General features: G+C 35.8%; 1 protein-coding gene across 5 annotated transcripts in view; it reads left to right on the forward strand.

The window, feature by feature from the left end:
- SEC24B (SEC24 homolog B, COPII component) overlaps window positions 1-20,442 on the forward strand; it is an 80,957-nt gene that overhangs the window by 11,717 nt on the left and 48,798 nt on the right. For 4 of the 5 annotated variants that reach the window (XM_019636032.1, XM_019636033.1, XM_019636034.1 and 1 more), the window contains exons 2-3: window positions 6,459-7,205; window positions 15,100-15,252. In XM_019636032.1, the coding sequence (XP_019491577.1) occupies window positions 6,459-7,205; window positions 15,100-15,252 (900 nt within the window). The remainder of the gene's footprint in view (window positions 1-6,458; window positions 7,206-15,099; window positions 15,253-20,442) is intronic. The other variant, XM_019636036.1, reaches the window with a different exon arrangement.

Below are 20,442 nucleotides of genomic sequence, written 5' to 3' on the forward strand. Positions count from 1 at the left end.
CGAACCAGGGTCCTCTGGCGTCCCAAGCCAGCTCTTAACCAACTGAGCCACTCGGCTGGCCCCTAGATGATTTTTATTTGATAATTTTCTATACCTGTTTTTACAATGACTATATCACCTTTTTAATAAGAAAAATAGAGTTATTTTTCAAAAATGTGAGTATCCACATATGTAACTAGTTTATTCTCTCCTCCACAACTTTTGTTTGCTGTCCATTTTAGAAGTATTAAAATACCAGCTGTTTTGTATATATGCTGCAGAATCATTTGAATCTAAAGAAAGACCCTAGAGAGCGTTATTGTCCCCTTTTTCTTAGAAATTAGTAGCATTAATGAAATTTGGCAGTACCTCAAAATGCTTTTGTAATTAATGTTTCTACTAATGTCTCCTTTAAATATTTTGGCCTAGGTTGAAATCATTTCCATATGTGCTGTCATTAATTCCCTTTATCTTTTTGTATTTTTCCATCTTATAGTAGCATTCAATAGGAATTTAAGGCAAGCTGCATATGTAATTTTAAATTGTCTAGAAGTCACACTAAAATATCAAAAAGAAACAAGTAAAATCAGTTTCAATATATCCAGCTATCCCAATATATACAAAGTAATATTTAAACTTTTCAGTATTAAAAATTTGCTGAAATATTTAAAATTTTTTCATAGTATTTATTCAAAACTCATTGCATTGGGTTGTCGGAAAAGTATGACGCATGTTTGTGACAGATGGCGCTAGTTCATTTTTGGAAGTACAAGAGCCATTTGCATCTATGTTATTGCTATGTCATTTGATAGCTGACATTTCTAGCTTCATTCTAAAAAAAAAAAATGAGCGATTTGGTTGAGTTTTGGAGATTTTACAACAAGTTGAAGACGGAAGACCAAACTGTGTGTTTTTGCCATATTTTACTGCTTTACTTCCATAAAGGGAAGAACGTGCATCAAGCTTGTGAAAAGTTACATAAAGTTGACGGTGACAATGCTCTACAAGAACGTCAGTGCTAACAATGGTTCATGAAATTCCGTGCTGGTGATATTTATCTCAGCGGCGGTCCTTGGTCAGGGAGGCCCACTGAGGTTGATGACGACAAAATAAAGGCATTGATCGAGTCGAACCCACGTTACATGACATGAGAGATTGCAGAAACATTGAACATCCATCATTCAAGCATTCATGACCACCTGAAGAAGCTGGGATATGTAAGCAAGCTCAATATTTGGGTTCTGCATGAACTCAAAGAAGTTCATTTGACAGTGCGTATAAACATCTGCAGTATGCTCATTAAACGTGAGGAAAATGATCATTTTTTGAAGCAACTGATAACGTGATGAGAAGTGGATTATTTACAACAATGTGGTACACAAACTGTCTTGGTCCTGACATGATGAATTGTCTTAAAGGACATTGAAAGTAGACATTCATCAGAGGAAGGTTATGTACTTAGTGTGGGGCTATTTTAAAGGTGTCGTGTTTTTTGAGCTCCTACCAAGGAACCAAACAATCAATTCGAATGTGTACTGTTGGCAATTGGACAGTTTGAATGAATCCATCATCCAGAAATGCCCAGAGCTTGTTAATTGTAAAGGGAGCTGTGTTCGAGCTCAGCAACGTGAGACCACACACAAGTTTGATCAACCGTCAAAAATGATTGGAGCTTGGATGGGATGTGTTGCCACACCCACCATATTTGCCTGACCTTGCGCCATCAGACTTCCACTTGTTTCGCTCTCTTCAAAACCCCTTGCATGGTATAACGTTCAGTTCAGATGAGGCTGTAAATCAGCACCGTGTTCAGTTTTTCACAAATAAAGACAGGTCCTTCTATGACTGAGGAATTATGAAGCACACTGAAAGATGGCAAAAAGTTATCGAACAAAATGGGCAATATATCACTGATTGATCTTTGTTCTCTATATAAATAAATGACCTTTGAAAAACAGACAAAATACATCATGACTTTTCCGACAACCCAATATGTTTTATACTTATAGCACTTCTCAATTTAGATTAGCCTTATTTCAAGTGCTCAATAGCCACTTGTGGCTAATGGCTACCCTGTTGGAAAGTGCAGGTCTGTAGCACATGTGTATGATTCCAGTTGTTTTTATCTCTCATGATAGACCCAATTTTCAGCTCTGTCTTTTTTCTTTTATTCTTTTCTAGTGCATCTTTCAACTTTCCCCCCCCATATTTTACTTATGATATGCAGCTCTCAGATATAATATTCTAGGAAGGAGCTATTTTTCTAATAGAATAGGACAATGTAGTGCATTCTGCATATATACATGCATATATACACACACACATGTGTATATTTATGTATTATATTTAACTTCCTTGAATATAACATGTATTGTAAGAATTGAAACTGATGTCTAGACTTTCAAGAATATAATACATCTTTATGTTAGGTAAAAGTGGATGTATTTGAGTTTTAGAATCTGGGTTTTGAATTTTTAAAGATAGTAATTAATTGCTGTTTCTGTTGCTATTGCTACATAACAAATTACTCCAAAACTTGATGTTTTAAAACAACCATTTTATTATGCTCACAGATTCTGTTGATAAAGAATTTGGACAAGGCACAGCAGAGATGGCTTTTCTCTCCTCTAGGAGGTCTAGGGTCTTAGCTGAGAAGATTCAAAGGTGATTCAGTGGCTGGAGGTTGGAATGATCTGGAAGGCTCATTTATTCACATGTCTGGCACCTGGACTAGTATCAAAGACTCTGATTTCAGACCAGAGCACCTACCCATAACCTCGCCATGTGGTTTGGCTTCCTCAGACCATGGCAGCTGTGGAGTAATTGGACTTCTTAGGTGGCTGCTCAGGGATCCACATGCAGATGTTCTTTAAACAATGTAGGAGCTGAGTTGCTTGTGATGGAGCCTGGGAAGTCCCACAGCTTTGCCTCTGCCATTCTTTATTGGTGACAACTGTTACAACCTGCTCATTGAACTCAAGGGGAGTAGACATAGACCTCCACCTTTAATCAGCAGAGTACCAAAGAATTTGGAGGCCATGTTTTAAAACTGCCACAGTTGTTCAGGAAATTATAGGAAACATAGACAAATGAAAATGCTAATAGTAAAATTCCCATAATTTACAGAATTGTAAAAAAAAACTATTCATTTGTAATATTTGCCAAGCTCAGGTTTTAGTATATGCACAAGAAGCAGAACTTCAATATTAGTTTGGTATTATATCCTGAGGGAAAATTAAGAGAGTTATCCAATACATTTTAAAGTTGAAGAAAAGAAAATGCATTTCTTGTTAGGTCACAGTAAGACAAAAATTTTAAAGTTTTTTTTTTTTTTTTACTTGTTCTAGATAGTATTTTCTTTCAATTCAAATTGAATCTTATGTTTATATATACTTTTCAGTGCAGGCTTTTAAAAATTGATTTAAAATATTTAAGTGGAAACAGTTTGCTTTCAAAGGAGTCGTGCTTGATTCATTTATCATTTTTGATGAAGTTATTTTCAGATCTTCATGCTTTTGGAACATTTAGATATTGATAAAGAGTAAGGAATGGTAAGCATTGACATATAATTAGCTATCCCCCCTTCCACCCCACCCCCACACCCACCCACTCCTCCTAAAGTAATACCTTTTTTTCTTGATGGACTGAGAATAGGCTTCCTCTGATGGGTAATTTGCTTCTGGTAAATTTCAGCCGATACAACATTTCTGTTCTTTTTAGAAGAATGACATTTGAGTAACTTGGATGCGATGATTATTTCCCTATTTTCAGATCATGTAGCATGGATGAGCCAACTAATTCATTAAGTGGGAAGATACCTAAACGGATTTATCCAGCTCTGACTTGGATCTTCTCTTGATTGATAAATTCATACCAGTAGAATTTTCTGAGACTGTAGTGAAGAGTAGCAAATCCATCTTTTTATATATTTTAAGTGGGGGAGGGAGAACATTTTTTGCCATGTTAATGAAAGATTCCTATTAGACTTTTTTCCTTTTAAGTAAGTAAATTCTTTCAGGTGAACCATGACCATGTAAAATATCCTGTAAGAAGAGTAAATTAGATACCTAGTAAAACAGTTTTATCTGAGTTTTGGTTCTCTGTATACTTCTTAGAATAGTGTGGATGTTATTCTTTCCTTACAGCTTGATTGTGTAAGTTATCTTTGTGCTGCAGTAGAATATGTATTTACATGATCAAAGATCAAGTTTCCGCTATATTATTTAGTAGAAATTGAAAACAGAATAAGGAAATGTAAAGCTTTATTCATATATATTTTTGTATTTATTATGGCAAGGAATACAGTGGCACTTCCTTGGTGTTACTGAACTTGAAACAGCTTGTGAATATTTGTTTTTGTTATCCTTTTATTTGAGTATGGCACAGATACCTATTTCCTCCACAAAATAGGAAAATTAGATTCTAGGATAAAGTTTGCCCTTAGTTGGAACTGAGGCTAGAATTCCATTGTTTTGGACAGTTGACCAATATTTGCTGGGCTAAAGAAAGCCAGCTGGATATTAGTGTAGTGAGGGGCAGCAGATCATTGTTTAAAAATATGGACGTTAGCCAGATTACTTGATTCAAATCTCAGCCCAGTTACTTCCTAAGATCGTGACTGTATTAAATGACTTAATATCTGTGCCTCATTTATCTTATCTATAAAGTGGGTACATGACACTATTTACTTCTAGAGGCTATGAGGAAGATTAAAGAAATTAATATATGTAAAGCATTTAGAACAGTGAGTGGTGAATAGTGTAAAATGTTTAATAAACTATTAATACAATTAATGTTATGATTAATATTACTTTTAATGATATTGATAAAATAAGTATCTTCTGTAGTGATCAAAGATATAAAAATATAAAAGTGGAATTATAGTGGAATGGGGAGGGTTCTACTAAGAATGATTTTAAAATTTATCAAGCATGAAATTGAGCATTATCAAGCATAATAATTGAGAAACTAGAGCAAAAGATAACGTGAACAAAGTCAAAAGACAAACAGTAGTGTGGGGAAAAATATATACATCATATAAAAATAAGGTTAAATTTCTTAATATACAAGAACATTTGTAAGTCATTAAGGGAAACAAAACCCTGTAGAGAAAGGGCAAATAACAGAGGGAGACACCCAACCAATGTCTAAGAAATATTTGAAGATTCTCAGCATCAAGTCAAGTACTGCAAACTAAAATGTTTTTCATTTATCAGATTGGCAAAGATTAAAATGTTACTTGGTGTTGGGAAGATGAGGCATTCTTAAGTGTTATTGATGGGAGGTGTATAAATTGATAGACATTATTGAAGAGATATTTGGCAATAATGTTTGATTTTAAAAGCACAAACCCTTTGAACCTTCAGTTTTACTTCTAGGAACTTGACCTACAGATTCATCACAGACGTTGACCTCATAAATATAAATTAGTTCACTCTGAAATAAATACTCATCAGTGGGGATTTAGTAAATAATGTCATATGTCTACATGAAATATTGTAGATTTTTTTAGAGGAATAAAGATTTATTTATGCTAACACGGAATGATATCTAGGGTATATTAAGTTAAAGCAAGTGCAGAACTGTAGTATGATCTTTGTGAGTTTAAATATATATATGTGCTTATATATACATTACATATACATGTATATATACAAAGGATACACAAGAAACCTTATTAGCTGTAGCTGCATTTGGGAAGTGGGATATCAGAGGGAGAGAGGGGACTTGTACTTTTTACTTTATATTTTTTATTGTTTGATTTTTTTTTTACACTGATTATATTGTTACTTTTATAGTTCTTTTTTTAAAAAGCTAATAAAAAGGTTTGAACTTCTTCCATGCTGGGTATGTTAATTAGCAATTGCTGCATAACAAGATACCCCAAAACTTAGCAATTTAAAACAACAAATACTTAATCTCATAGTTTCTGAGGGAGGGGATTTTGGGAATGGCCTAGGTGGGCGGTTCTGGCTTAAGGTCTCACAAGATTGTAGTCAAGCTGACAGCTGGAGCTATAGTCATCTCAAGACTCTACTAGGTATGAATGATCTGCTTCCAAGCTCATTCATGTGGTTGTTGGAAGGCCTCAGTTTCTCTTTGGCCAGGGAGTTCTGTTCCTCACTGCTTGGAGCTCTTCACAATTTGGCAATTTGTTCTCCCAGACTGAGTGATCTAAAAGAGCCAGCACCCAAGACTGGGCAAATCTTGGAAGTGATATATATCATTACCTTTGCTATGTGCTACTGGTCATGCAGACCAATTCTGCTGCATTGTGGGAGGGTGTGACTACTGGGAGGTAGGGACCTTTGGAAGCTGTCTTGGAGGCTAGCTATCACAGTGGGCCTATAACAGTACATGTCTTTTGTAACAATTTGGGATTGTGAAGACGTAAATTAATTAGACAGCAGGTGGGAACTGTGCTTAAAAATTAGTTGTCTCCTTACCAATCCCTGTGACTATTTGCTTTTCTTTTTCAGGTCCAGCACAGAATCAAATGCAGGTTCCATCTGGGTATGGATTGCATCCTCAAAACTGTAATGCTCCCTCAGGACATTACTCTCAAGGACCTGGGAAAATGACCTCATTGCCATCGGATAGCCAGTGTGGTGATTACTACTCTGGTGTCTATACGATACCAACACAAAATGTGGTGACTCCTAACACAGCAAACCAACAGTCAGGAGCACAGCAGATCTATGGCAGGGGTCCTCCTGCCCCTCACATTGTGGGATCCACTCCAGGATATTTCCAAGGTGCCGCGTCATCAGCATCCCATTTGCATACGAGTGCCTCCCAGCCATACTCCTCTTTTGTGAATCACTTCAGTAGTCCAGCCATGTACTCTGCCAACTCTTCGGCTGTTTCTCAGGGATTTCCCTCTACTTGTGGTCACTATGCTGTGTCAACTGTTTCTAATGCTGTGTATCCTAGTGTTTCATATCCCTCTCTGCCACCTGGTGATCCATATGGGCAACAAATGTTTACCTCACAGAATGCTTCAACTATCAGGCCGGTTAGAGAGAATTCATTTTCTGGTCAAAATACCGCTGTCAGCCATCCATCACCACTTCCACCTCCACCTTCACAACAGTACCACCAGCAGCTGAGTCTTTCAGGATACAGTCCTCTCGCATGGTCAGCTTCAGGCCTTCCATCGACCCAGGACAATCTCATCCGAAACAACACTGGCTCCCTGGCTACAGCCAACAACAACCCAAATGCTGGTAGGTTGAATGAAAAGTTCACCAAAGCATGGCTGGAAGTCAGTGCATCTCCAGTCAGGTTTTTATTTGCATGAAAGTTAAGGTGATTTTGCCTAATAGAAAAATTGGAAATGAGCTCACCTTTGTAATTAATTTGCTTTATTTATTGTGGTATTATTCACCATTTCCCATGCCCTTCCTCTTCACGTGTTCACAATTAGCCACCCAGCCAGCTGCCTTGTAAAGCCTGGTTCTTTGCCACGATTGGGATCTCAGTCAATATTTACTGATGTTTTATGCCTCTGCAGTAGTTGTCTTTAATGTGAGTTAGGTTTAGGGCAAATGGAAGGGTCCATTTGGGGATGTGCTTTGTTAGCCATTACTTTTTTCTTAATACTAGCTCAACTTTGGAACAGTTGCTCTACCAGTCGGAGCCTCACTCACTATAGGAAAAGTGATGGCCTGCAGTACAACACTGGTTTCTCTGAGTTAGCTCCTACTAGTGACTTTCGCAGAAGACCTATTTCCTATACATCAAAGCTGATGCTTTCTTATTCCCAAATCTGTAAGTTAGGATGAAGGTTGGGGAAGGGGAGGGGAAAGATGCATGAAGAATAATACCCTTGTAGTTTGTCTTTGTGACCTTGCTAAACCAAGATGTTAAATTTATTAGTTTAAAAATTATGAATGTAAGCATGTAGTCTTTTTAGTGTGGGGTTTCTAGAGAATATGCTCATTTTAATTCAACATGTGAACTTGAGTTTAACGGAATGTGCTTATGAACTGAATGAAAATGTATGTAGAGAATGGGGATTGGTAAAGTTTTGGTAGTTTACTGAATGCTGTCTTCAGATTGTGTATCTGAGTCTGGATAGCCATGTCCTATGTCATTTGGAACACTTTCAGCTTCAAGCAGCTAATAGTGGTTTAAACAAAGAAGGTGGTATTTTTCTCACAAAGCACGAAGCCTATTTTGGTCCAGGCTGTCCTGATCTCCTCAGCGTCTCTTCTGTCTTTCCACTCCTCCATTCTTCCTTCGCATGTGTGTTTATAGATGAACTAGATAAGCTCTGCCTGTAGACTGAAGTCAGAGTTAGAGCACTGACTGGGTCTTGTCTCAGTCCACTGGAAGCACCATCCTAGTTCCTAAATCTGGCTTGCTCCAGAATCCCCTACAAAGATTGTGATCTTCAGCCCCAGCTTACTGAGTTAGACCAGAATCTCCAAGATGGTTTTGAATCTGTATTTCTGACTTGATCTCAAGGGATGCCTGGTAACAGGTCCAAATTCTGCTATAGGCCTTTTGTTTTACAGATGAGCAAAGCTGTCCACGTTGGGCTGCTTGTGGTCAATTAACTTTAGAAACAGTTTGCCCTGGAGTTTAGTTTCTTCTGATTCTCAGTCTGCCCTTCTCAGAACCAGGGCTATCTGTCCCCTAGAAATTCTGTTTTCTTTCTCTCTTCTTTCAGCAGTCCTTTTACAGATCAGCTTATCCTAAGGTCCCTCTGATTTAAGGATTTTGTGACTTTCGTGACAAAAAAAGAAAGAAATACAGGTATTAATAATTCCTATCTTATTTCTGAGATGGGAATGGGACCCTGGATGGAACCAGTTTATACTGAGATGTAGGATCAGGGAAATATGAGGCCACTTGGCTAATGAACACATCACCTGATTGGGAAGAGCCTATTGTTGAAAAAAAACATTGAATAAAGAATAGAAATAATTACAAAATTATCTTCTATTTGAATAACTGTCGATGGGATATATTTTCACAATTCTGTGAAAGCCATAATAAATATAATTTTAAAAGTTAATTTGTGTTAAGAAATGGGTATTTTTTTTTACCTCTGGGTTGTTAAATCACTGCATTTCCCCATGTATAAGATGCACCTTTTCCCGAAAAATTTGGGGTCTAGAAACTGGGTACATCTTATACAGTGGTTGTAGATTTTTTTACTTGTATTTCCCGCTTTTTCGCGCTTGTTGTCTTTGCGCTCATTGTTTCGCACTTGTTACCGGTATATTACGTAGGTTACGTTTTGCCACATTCTGCCCCGAAATGGATCAGAAAAGATTTTTGTACTGTGCTGAATTCAAGTTAAAAGTGATCCGGTTTGCAAAAGTGAATGGAAATCGTGCTACTGAACGTTAAGTTTGGTCCTTCTCCAACTGAGAAAACAATCTGAGACTGGCTACAGGAAGAAGAAACCCTACTGAAAACGCCATGGCAGAAGAAGACCAGGAGAGGCAAGTCAGCAAAATGGCCAGATTTAGAGAGGGAATTGAAGATACGGATTGAAGAGCAAAGGGCAATTGGAATTCCTGTGTCCACAAAGATGGTTCAGCATGAGGCAAGAAGAATTGCTGATGAAAAAGGAGTTACTGATTTCCAAGGAGGACACAATTGGTGCTTCAGGTTCATGAAACGGAATGGATTAAGCATGCGTACATGCACCAGACTTCCCCAAAAGATGCCTGAAAGCTGTGAGCAGAAGGTCCTTGAATTTCATTGTTTTGTCATTCGATGTCAGAAGACACATCAGTTTGAGTTGGGATAGATTGCAAATATAGATGAAGTCCCCCTTCAATTTGATGTCCCAAGTAACAGAACTGTTGATAAGAAGTGGGTGAAAACTAACTGTGAAGACAAGTGTACATGAAAAGAGCCATTATACAGTTGTTCTAGCTTGTTGTGCTGACGGAACCAAGCTGCCTCCTATGCTGATTTTCAAATGCAAAATAGTGCCAAAAGAAGGCATTCCTCAAGGAGTGATTGTCCACGTTCATGACAAGGGTTAGATGGATCAGGATGGGATGAAGATCTGGTTTGAGAAAGTTTGGAGCAGGAGACCAGGTCTCTTACGCAAACCTGCCCTATTGGTGCTTGATCAGTTCAGGGCACACATATCAAAACACACAAAGAAGATGGCTGCAGAGCAAAAACCAAAACATGCTGTCATACCTGGAGGCTTGACATCCCAGCTCCAACCACTTGATGCCACCCTTCAAAGCTGCCATGAGAGACGAATGGAACCAATGGATGAAGTCTTCTGGGGACAATTTGACACCAGCAGAAAGAGTGCAGAAACCAGCTATAGGAGAAGTTTGTACCTGGGTGAAAAGATCCTGGGATAATATCAAGATTGAGATTATTGTCAAGTCATTTAAGAAGTGTGGCATTTCAAATGCCATAGATGGAACTGAGGACAAGGCAATATATGAAGACAGTGATTTGTCATCACACACAGATGAGGACAAGCTAATGGTTGGGCGTTTTGACAGCGATGACACGTATGAATTTTATGATGAATAAAACTTGAGTTCAATAACTTTATGTAATACATTTTTTTTCAAATTTCGGGCCCCAGAATTAAGGTGCGTCTTATACATGAGAGCATCTTATACATGGGGAAATACGGTACTTTTAAATCGTTGTTTAGAAGTTGACAAATATATCTCAGGTTAATATGACACATACTCTTCACCATTTCAAAAGAAATAGTTTCCTTAAAATCCACTTTAAAATTAAATATTACAGAAGTTCCCAAACTTTCTCAGTTGATATATCTCAAGTGTTTTTTCACAGCTCCCCAGACAACTTAGCAATAATAGTTCATAAGGTGATTGACAAATGTCACTCTGTTTCTCTTGAAAATTTAAAATGTCCCTTGGAACCCTGTGAGTTTGTTGTAGGGGCTTCTTGGATACCTAAGTACAAGGTTTAGGACCCATGGGAATATTGATTTTAATTTTCTGGGAAGACAGTCAACTTAATTGCTTTGGAACTCTTAAATTATATATCATATTAAAATGTGAGAATCTTAGGTTTTAAACATAGTTTTGTGCGAAATTCACCCTTTGAGTAATGGACAGAATGGTTGCATTTCTTATCGCTTGATTGTACTGGTTTCATTTTCAAGTATAGTAAAACTTCTTAAGTAGTTTATAAAGGGTTGGAGATCCAGAAGCATAAACCTGAGTTAAATGATTATAAAAAATACGGTGATGGACACAAGTTGTTATTTTTAGGCAATTGATGAATTCATACTCAGAAACATGGAGCAAAAAGACCTTTAAATGTTATCTCATTTGCCTCTTTATTGTAGAAAAGCATGTTAGTATAATTTAGCACTAGAACTTCAGATTATTTTATTAAGAAGTATCCGAAGTATGTATGTTTTAGGTGCTATATTTGGTTGTTAACTTAGGGTAAAATTTTGGCTACTTTTCAAAAGGTGTCATTACATTAGGCCATTTTAAAAATTTTAAACTGTCACCTGTAGTTAAATCTCTCCAGGTTCAGGAGCTGTTTTTTAGTTTGAGGTGAAGTTGGTTGAGTGTGTGAGTTTGGGATATAAAAGGACCCATCTTTGATAGCAAGATGGGTACTGAAACTCTAGATTATTTTAAAGCCATTTTCTTAAAATTTTTACTACCCTCTGTTTTGAAAAGCACATAATTTTAAAAATTAGCAAGATAAACATTGTTACCAAGACCCAGAATTTTGTCAGAAAAAAATATTTTTATTAAAATTACTTTTACTATTTCTTGCTTAATAAGGATCACATCTTGATGGCACAGTAATACTGTCTGATTACTGCTGTTTTACCATGTACAATTTTATAAAACAAGCATTTAAAAAGCTACTTATATAAAAATAATAATAAACATTTATGTAATCCTTGTATAAAAATCCACAACAAGTGATGCTAACTTATAGTCACTGATAAGTCAATATTATATCTGTTATCTCAGGGTGGTGATGTGTCTGAGGAAAAGCAAAATAAAGACCCTGTAGGAGAGGATTATCTGGACAAAGAAATACAAGTTAGAAATGAAGTAAAAAACTACACTGGAGGTATAAATAGTACAGTAGAGAAAAGCTTTGGAAGCTTGTGAGGTTGCAGAGTTGTGAGAGAGGAATAACATAATTTGGCTGGCTCCCTTGCAGTCATAGGCCTTCAGTTTTTCCAAAGCTACTCTTGAACCTTATCATCTTCTCTCAACTTTGTACCTCTCTCTTGTAAATTTTTCTACGTGGACTCTTTATCTAAACTCATGAGATGTTCATCTTTGTGATCACTTCTTCAGCTCTTGGCTGTATCAGGTATCCCTTTTCCTGTGTATCAATTTCTTAGGTTCTACTGGGCTATATATACTATTGTATTAGAGAGGTGAGAGGAATTGATGACGGAAAAACATAAGGTTGGTCCTATGTGGTCCAGCAGCCATCAGAAGTTTTTAAGCAAGGGGTGACACTACATGATTTATGTTTCAGAATTTTCTTCTATGAGCAATGTGGTAGATAGACCAGAGGAGGAAGAACTTGGAGACAGGTAGACAAGCTAGGAAGGAAATACTGCAATTATCTACATGCAGGATGGTGACTTGGGCTGGGACTTGTTTAGACGTAAGACAGATGGCAAAAATGATTTCAGAGTTGCTATAGCTTATTAACCAAAAGGAAGAATAAAAGATGCCTTTAAAATTTTCTGGCTTGAACAACTTGAATGGGTTTTGATGCTATTAGCTGAGAATTATTTAATCTGTCGAGTTCTGAAAGAGTTTTGTGTACAGTTGCTAAGGAGCTACAAGAACGAACTAGGGAACTAAATACAAGGGAAAAAAATGACAAGTGATTTATTCTTGAATCGTGAGTTCTGTCTCTAAACATCCCATACACTATACAGAAATACAGCTGATCATTTTTCATAATGCCAGTTTTACATGTTATTTCTTCTATCAAATTCTCTGTGAAAGGGGCACTTTCCTTTTGGCTGGCATGCTTCTGTGGTCCTTAATGTCTGTAGAACTTTTCTCCATTCTTTTGATATTTGAAAGTCAGCTATGACAGGCGTTTTAATGCTGGGAGATGAAATAGTGAGTAAAAATACTTGATCCTTTTCCTCATGAAGTTTGCAAACCTATGTGGGGAAGCAAACATTATCCAAATAAACATAAATGAATGTAAAATTGTTACTATTTAAGTATGTTGAAGCAGAGCTATATGGTGCTTGGCCAGTGTCCTGTAGGTACATCTGGCCTATTAGTCATGAAGCTTGGGCAAGTTTTCCCTGACATTCAGCACCTGAGCTGCAATCGGTAGGATGAATTCTCCTGGGGTTTCATTCACACATCTGGCATTTGGTGCAGACTGTTGCCTGGGCACCTAGATTGACTTCCACTCTACCAAACTACCTTATGTGATGTCGGCACCATTGCAGAGTGGAAAGGCATAAGCTGCAAGGCCTCTTGAGACTTAAGGTATGGGACCTGCACACCATTACTTCTGCCACTTTGTGTTGATTAAAACCAGTCAAGGTTAGCCCCAAATTCGGGTTGGGAAAATAGAATCCACTTCTTAAGGAACAGCAAAATAATGTGACTGTGTTTTTAGTCTCCCACAATGACATTTATCCTTCCTAAAAATGATGAAGCAATCAGCGTATTTAGACTACCTTCTACCTCCTTTCCCCTTTCCCCATGTTTATATCGTTTGTACGCTATGGGGACACATTTTGTTCTGTCACTGTATTTCTACATTTGCTTCAGTCTTAGACTTAACTTACACACACACATACATGTGTCTGTATGTGTATGTACACACCTATATATGTATATGTTCAGCATATGTTATTCACTGCTCACTACTAGTCTTTTGCCTTAGGTTTTTTTACCCCAGGTTAAATTGACATATAATATATAAGTTTAAGATGTACAATGATAATTTGATACACATGTGTAATAAAATGATTACCACAGTTGATACATCCATCACCTTCCCATAATTACCTTTTCTGTGTGTGTGGTGAGAATATTTAAGATCTATTCTCTTAGCAACTTTTAAATATATAATACAGTTTCGTTGACTATAGTCAACCATGCTGTACATTAGATCCCAAGAACTTATTCATCTTATCAGTTTGTATTCTTTGACATCTCCATGTCGTCATCCCCCCATCCCCTCACCCCCAATCTCTGGCAGCCCAGTCGGCTCTCTGTTTCTGTGAGTTCAGCTTTTTTTAGATTCCACATATAAGTTAGATCATACTCATAGTCTTTCTCCGTCTGACTTACCTCACTCAGCGTAACACCCTCAAGGTCCATCCATGTTTTTTGCTAGTAGCAGGATTTCCTTTCCCCCACCCCCTTTTTTATGGCTGCATAATATTCCTCTGTGCATGTATCTACACTCCATTTTCTTTATCCATTTCATATATTGTATGTTTACACACATACACACACAGTGTGTATATGTACCATGTTTTCTCCATTCATCCATCGATGGACACTTAGGTTGTTGCATAGATTTTTCAGTTATCTCTTGGTGGCTGGAGATTATCATCTACGTCAGGTGTATCACAAAGGCCCACTGTGAATCACATGTACTTTATTTCGGAAGTCCAGCCTAGTGTTACCATCAGGCCCTTACTTAGTTAAATGTGAAATAAGGCATCTGATTAGAAACAGCAAGCTATAAGTGTTTACACTACATTGGTGCAGTTTACAATGCAAAATGAGGTCTGAGCTGATATCGGCAACGTGGAGTTCATGAATCACGTTAGTGTAGAAGCAAATACCTGTATTAATCTTCTTATCTGAGGTACCATTGTGTCGTATAGTAATTAATAATAGTGGTTATCAGTAAAGAAAATCTGTTTTGGGTTTATTTTAAGAAGGTAAGAAAGCTTGTGAAGTGTTTTAAGACATTTTCTATTAAAGATGATTAAAACTTGAGAAGTTTTCAGTTTTGAAAATAGTTTCTTTGGACCACCTTATTTCCTAGATATAGATTACTAGGTAAATGTATTGCTACTGAAGCTTCTACAAGAACTTCAAATAAGCCGTACTCTGTTAGACGTTAATATATTTCAAGTTTGTTTCTGTGGGTGAGGTAGTTTCTTGTCTTCAGTTGCAGATTCTTTATCCTGTCCTGTGATGTCCAGCCCAGTGGCATCCACTGTTGTGTCAGGATCCTCATCAGCAAGAACGCCTCCCTCTGCACATCACCTCGCTGAGCCTGTGGCCTCAGCTACCCAGCCTTCAGAGCTGTTGCAACACACAGGTACCGGAGAGCTTCATCCTGCTATACATGTAGCACACATATACACACACAGGGATTCAAATTGCGGATTTTCAGAAGTCAACCTGTATAACCATAATTTTTAGAAAATATGAAAAAGTCATTTATAATCTTAATTCAAACATAACTATTTTCTTTTTTATATATTAACTTCCAGTCTCTAATAATGAGTTGCAATTATATTTTACATAATTGCAAGCATAGTTTAAATACTATTTTGTATTTTGCTTTTACATTTATTAAATTATTCACAGTTCTTCATCTATCTACATAGTCTTTGTAGGCATTTTCCTGACTAGTAATTCATTGTGTCAATGTGTTATAACTTACTAACCCATCCCTCTGTTATGGAACATTCGTGTCCTAGTTTTTGAAGATTATAGCTTCTTTTAGGGTAAAGTACCCAAGATTTCCTTATTTAGCGTATCTCCAGATCCTATTTGATGATTTCTGTGCTTGTCATTATTATTAATGGCAAGCAACCCTACTTTGGGAATGAAATTGTAAACCACACTCTCAGCATTGACAAACAATACAGTTGATTTGTTTGCTTGTTAATATTCTCATTGTGGTAAATAAGTGACAGGCAACTAAAATGTGTTGTTTAGACCCTGTTTCCCCACATTGTCATTTTTGGGGACAGTATTCATGGTTATTTTCTGTCTAGCTAAAATTCCAAATCTATTGATATTTCAGATTAATATACTGAATTTTTCATTTGATGAGAGATAACTGTTTTTAGAAATCTATAGTTTGTATTTCCAGAGCAACCATTATTAATGTTTTTAGGGACTATACTCACTATGTAATGACAGCCTGACCTTGAATATGAAGAACTCTGTCTCTTTATGTTCTGAAACTTGGGAAAAGCATTGTAAATCCATAGGCTCATTTCACTCCCTGTTATCTGCTGAGTGTTTATGTGATCAACAGAAGCCTTTCTATAATTTGATCAGATTATACATTATAAATTTTCTTATTTGGATTTATAGGAAAATCAACTGCGGCACCAAGGAGTGTCCATTGATTCCCAACCAGCCAGTGGGTATATTGGGACTAGAATCTAGTTATTATAAGTGTTTGCCTCCAAAGTGAAGGGCTGATAGTAAAGTTTTGCTTGTCATGAGTAAGGATAGGTGGAAGCCCTAACTGAATGAATGGTGCCTTTTTGTGTCTTTCTCCTGTGTTGATGACTCCTTCCATTTTTTATAACATCTTAACTTGTTTTGACCCAATACATTGTCCCTGCTAATTTCTTTTTTCCTATCATATTTTTTTTGGCCACTTTACTTTAAATACCATGTTGTCACCTTACTGTATCATTTTGTAAACCACTTTCTCACTCAATAATCATAATTGTTTTCTTTTTTTCTTACTAAAAAGATAGATTTGAAAAGAGAAGGAGCTACCATTCATTGAGCACTCATAATGTGCCACATACTTTATATTAATTATTTTATCTACTCCCCATATCAATCCTACGATGTAGATATTATTCCTGTTTTATAGAGGAGGAAAATGAGATTCACAAAAATTAGGTAACCTGACCAAATTATAAATTAGTAAGTAGCAGAGTGAAAAATTTTTAACTCAGGCCTTTCTATCTTGTTTCTATAAAATAAGGCTGAATTTTTTGTTGTTGGCTGTTAACAAACTCTTGATTTACCTAAGATAAGCTGCTTGAATAAGTAACAAAAAAGACAATACTTGAGATATTTGAATTGTAGCTGTTATTATTCCTTTTTCTGAAATAGGGATTGGCTTCTCTGTGGCCTCTTTGCTTTTGGATAGATAGTGGGGTACACACCTAAATAAATGTTTATGTGAGGGCTACCATGTATGCTGTGCAAGTTGTAGTTTGTGTGAACGCTCTTGGCAGTGGTGCAGTGTATGGCCTGCATAAGGGTATGCTATGGGTCTGATGTGACTACTAAAATATTACTATTAGGTTGTTGGAAAAGTCATGACGTATTTTTTCTATGTTTTGCGTTGCAAAAATGCGTCATGACTTTTCTGACAACCCAATACTTAAAAGAGATAAGTCTTTTTGGCCCAGCTTCAAAGACACCCTTGTTTAGTTATTCTCTCAAGGACTCAGCATTTTTACTGGTTTTTAGATGAGAGGCTTCAAATTTTTGCTTGCATAGTTCCTAAAAATTTTTTTGACAAACTGTAACTACTTAAACATTTTTCAGGTTGACATCTAAAGTTTTTCACCAAAAGTTTCAATAGTTGCAGTTATATAATTTTCAACATATTAACATACGTTCACTTTTAAAGTAAAGATATTGCATTATTCTTTGAATCCACTGGAATGATACCTATCATCCTCCTTTTAAAAAATACCCAAATGAGCCCTTCTTTAACATTTGGAAACTTTACATTTTTCCTTTTTCTCCTTAATGTCATGCCCTGTTCCCTGAATGTAATAATATATTCTTAAGCTAGAAACTCTTTTAATACTCTTTTATCATACTTCTCTTTCACAATTATATAAGTTGATATTTAAAATTTGTTTTTTGTGACTGTAAGTCTAAACAGTAACGTTTCTTCTTCTGAATTAAGTAATCAATACAATTGTTATTGATATGTAGTTGGTCAAAATAACATAAACATCATGACTTTTGGTATTTTTTTATGGAAAGTACATTTTTATTGAAAATACATGTTTCGGAGAGATGAATGCCTCTCCCTCCTCCTCACCACAGTTTTGTGTACCTGAGTTGCATATGATGTATTGTTAGAATAAGATAAACTGAGCTAAATTTCATTCATAGTTTTTATTTTCATACATATAATTGCTGAGAAACTTTGTTCATGTAAAGTAGATAAGAATGGTATTTGAAGGGTTTTATTAAATAATGTTATTTCTAACCTTCTGAGTTAACAGGTCAGAAATTTTTATTACTGTTTGTTAGATTTTATTTTCCAGATAGTTGGTGACATTATTATTACTTTAATGTAGTGGTTTACAATTTTGAAATATCTTTCACTTTTGTCTCTCACTTTGTCATCATGTGAAACAGGCATATCATATTTCATTTTCCTTTTACAGATGAGGAAATTTCAGTTTAGAGAGGTACGTGTCTTACCCAAAGACATACAGACTCCCAAGGTGGAAGCAAGACCCAGTGCAGATCTCCTGCCTCCAAACCCAGTGCTCGTTTTACTGAACCAGCAATTATTCAAAATATTGTGAATTCCATTATACCATTGTCAGTATCTTATCACATCCTTTCAGTGTATTTTTATCAAAACTTCATGCTGTGATGTAGGTCATTTTATAGATGATATCTCTATACAACCCAGTTGGTAAAGGCAGTCCTCATTTTCAAACCAGTGAGACAAATTTAATTCTTTGTTGGAAAGTCTGATGTAATTTTTTTGATTCAAGGAAATGTATTCCTAGAATTTTAAGGAGTATCATTAACTCTACTGAAAAGTAAATTGCAGCATATAACTTTTAAGCCAGATTACTAAATGCAGTCCAATTTAAATGTCAAAGATCTAATGTAATTAACTTATCCTTTTTTATAGTAGTTATAAAAAACTAGGCAATGAGTATATACTGTTTCTCATTACCAAATTTGAAATAAAGTAGTACCTAATATGCTATTTATGAAGTGAGGATTATCATGAAAAACATTGTATTCTAGTGGTAAATACGTGTATTGTGTATATCAAACTCTAATATTAGACTTTTTAAAAATGTTTACCTAGGAATCAAGTATAAAAATCAGAAATAACTGTTCATTTCATCAGACATCATGATGAGAAGGAATGTTCCCATGTATTAAAAACAAAAAATAAAAGCATACACTACTAAGTACTAATAGGCTTACCTGCTAGTAATTTTTTTTTTACGAGAAGGTAAATATTGTATAAAATATAAGTTGAGAAATCATAATCTTTATACATATGTATGCTAAAATAGGCTGTAAAGTACTTCATTGATAATCTCATATTGACTCTGAAAGATGTAGTGTTTATCTGTGAGTTTTATCCAGTGTTTCTTGAAAAAAGTTAGTGGTCCCAGAAAACATTCTACTTATTTTTAAAAGAATTAATGTTACTAAGAACACTACTCAGGTTGGTGAAAGGGTTTTTGTTGTTGTTCCTAACTAATGATTTGCTCTATAAGAATAGCTGGAAAAAAATGTTTTTAATTAAATATACACGAAGATATATTTTAAAATAATAGCTAATACTTATATAGTATTTAGTATGTTTCAGGCACCTTTTAAAGCTGTGAAACATGTATATTAATTCATTTAATCCCAAAACAACTATATGAGGTAGTTATTACCCTATTTATAGATGATGTAAATGAAGAACAGGATAAACAGTAAGTAGAACCTAGAATTGAGCCATGAGTCTCCATCTGTATCCACAGTGTCCTGATTCTTATTTAGTCAATATTTCTTAATGTTTTTGCTTTATTCTCATTGGACTCTTTCAAAAGCAGTGGGATTTTTGACAGTAGTGGTTGGGGATCACATACATGCAGAATTATTAAATAAATTCATCATTACCCCCACCACCCTATGTTTCAATATTTCTGAATTAAGAATATTTTAGTAGCAAGTTGCTGTCCTTTGGTTCTTCAGTCTAGTTGTACTTGTCTGTTCCCCTCCCCCAATTCCCCAATTAAAAAAAATTAAAAAAGAGAAGAGGCTTTGTCCCTTCAAAATACGACCAAATAAAGGTATACTTATGTTTAAAAATATATATCTATATTCCAGTGAGACCCAACCCTGTTTCTAACATGTTTCATCTTTAACTGAAACATGTATGGCAAGGAAAAGAAAGTCTAGATTTGGGATGCCTTGATTAATCATTTAAGGAAGGGGGACAGTTTTCCTTTAGCATCTGAGAGATTTTTATACCTCAGGGCCATGTGTTACAGTAAGATTTAGGATAAGTTAAGGGTATGTGTGTTCTTTGTAAAGTGAACGAAAGGTTGTTTTTAACACAGGCACTTTCTTAGGTGGATAAGTTTTAGGAAAGAAAGTACTGTGTAAATTGATTCCCTTAAAACCATTCTTTTGTGAGAACCCTTGGAAAGTTTTCTAGTACATATACCTAGTTTGAAGACCAGCTTAGGAAAGACAACAGTTAGTCAAAAGTCTGAACTCTTGAATTTAAAAAAGCTAACTTCCACAAGAGGTTTGT

Source organism: Hipposideros armiger, unplaced genomic scaffold, assembly GCF_001890085.2.
Source record: "Hipposideros armiger isolate ML-2016 unplaced genomic scaffold, ASM189008v1 scaffold_26, whole genome shotgun sequence".
NCBI lineage: Eukaryota > Metazoa > Chordata > Mammalia > Chiroptera > Hipposideridae > Hipposideros > Hipposideros armiger.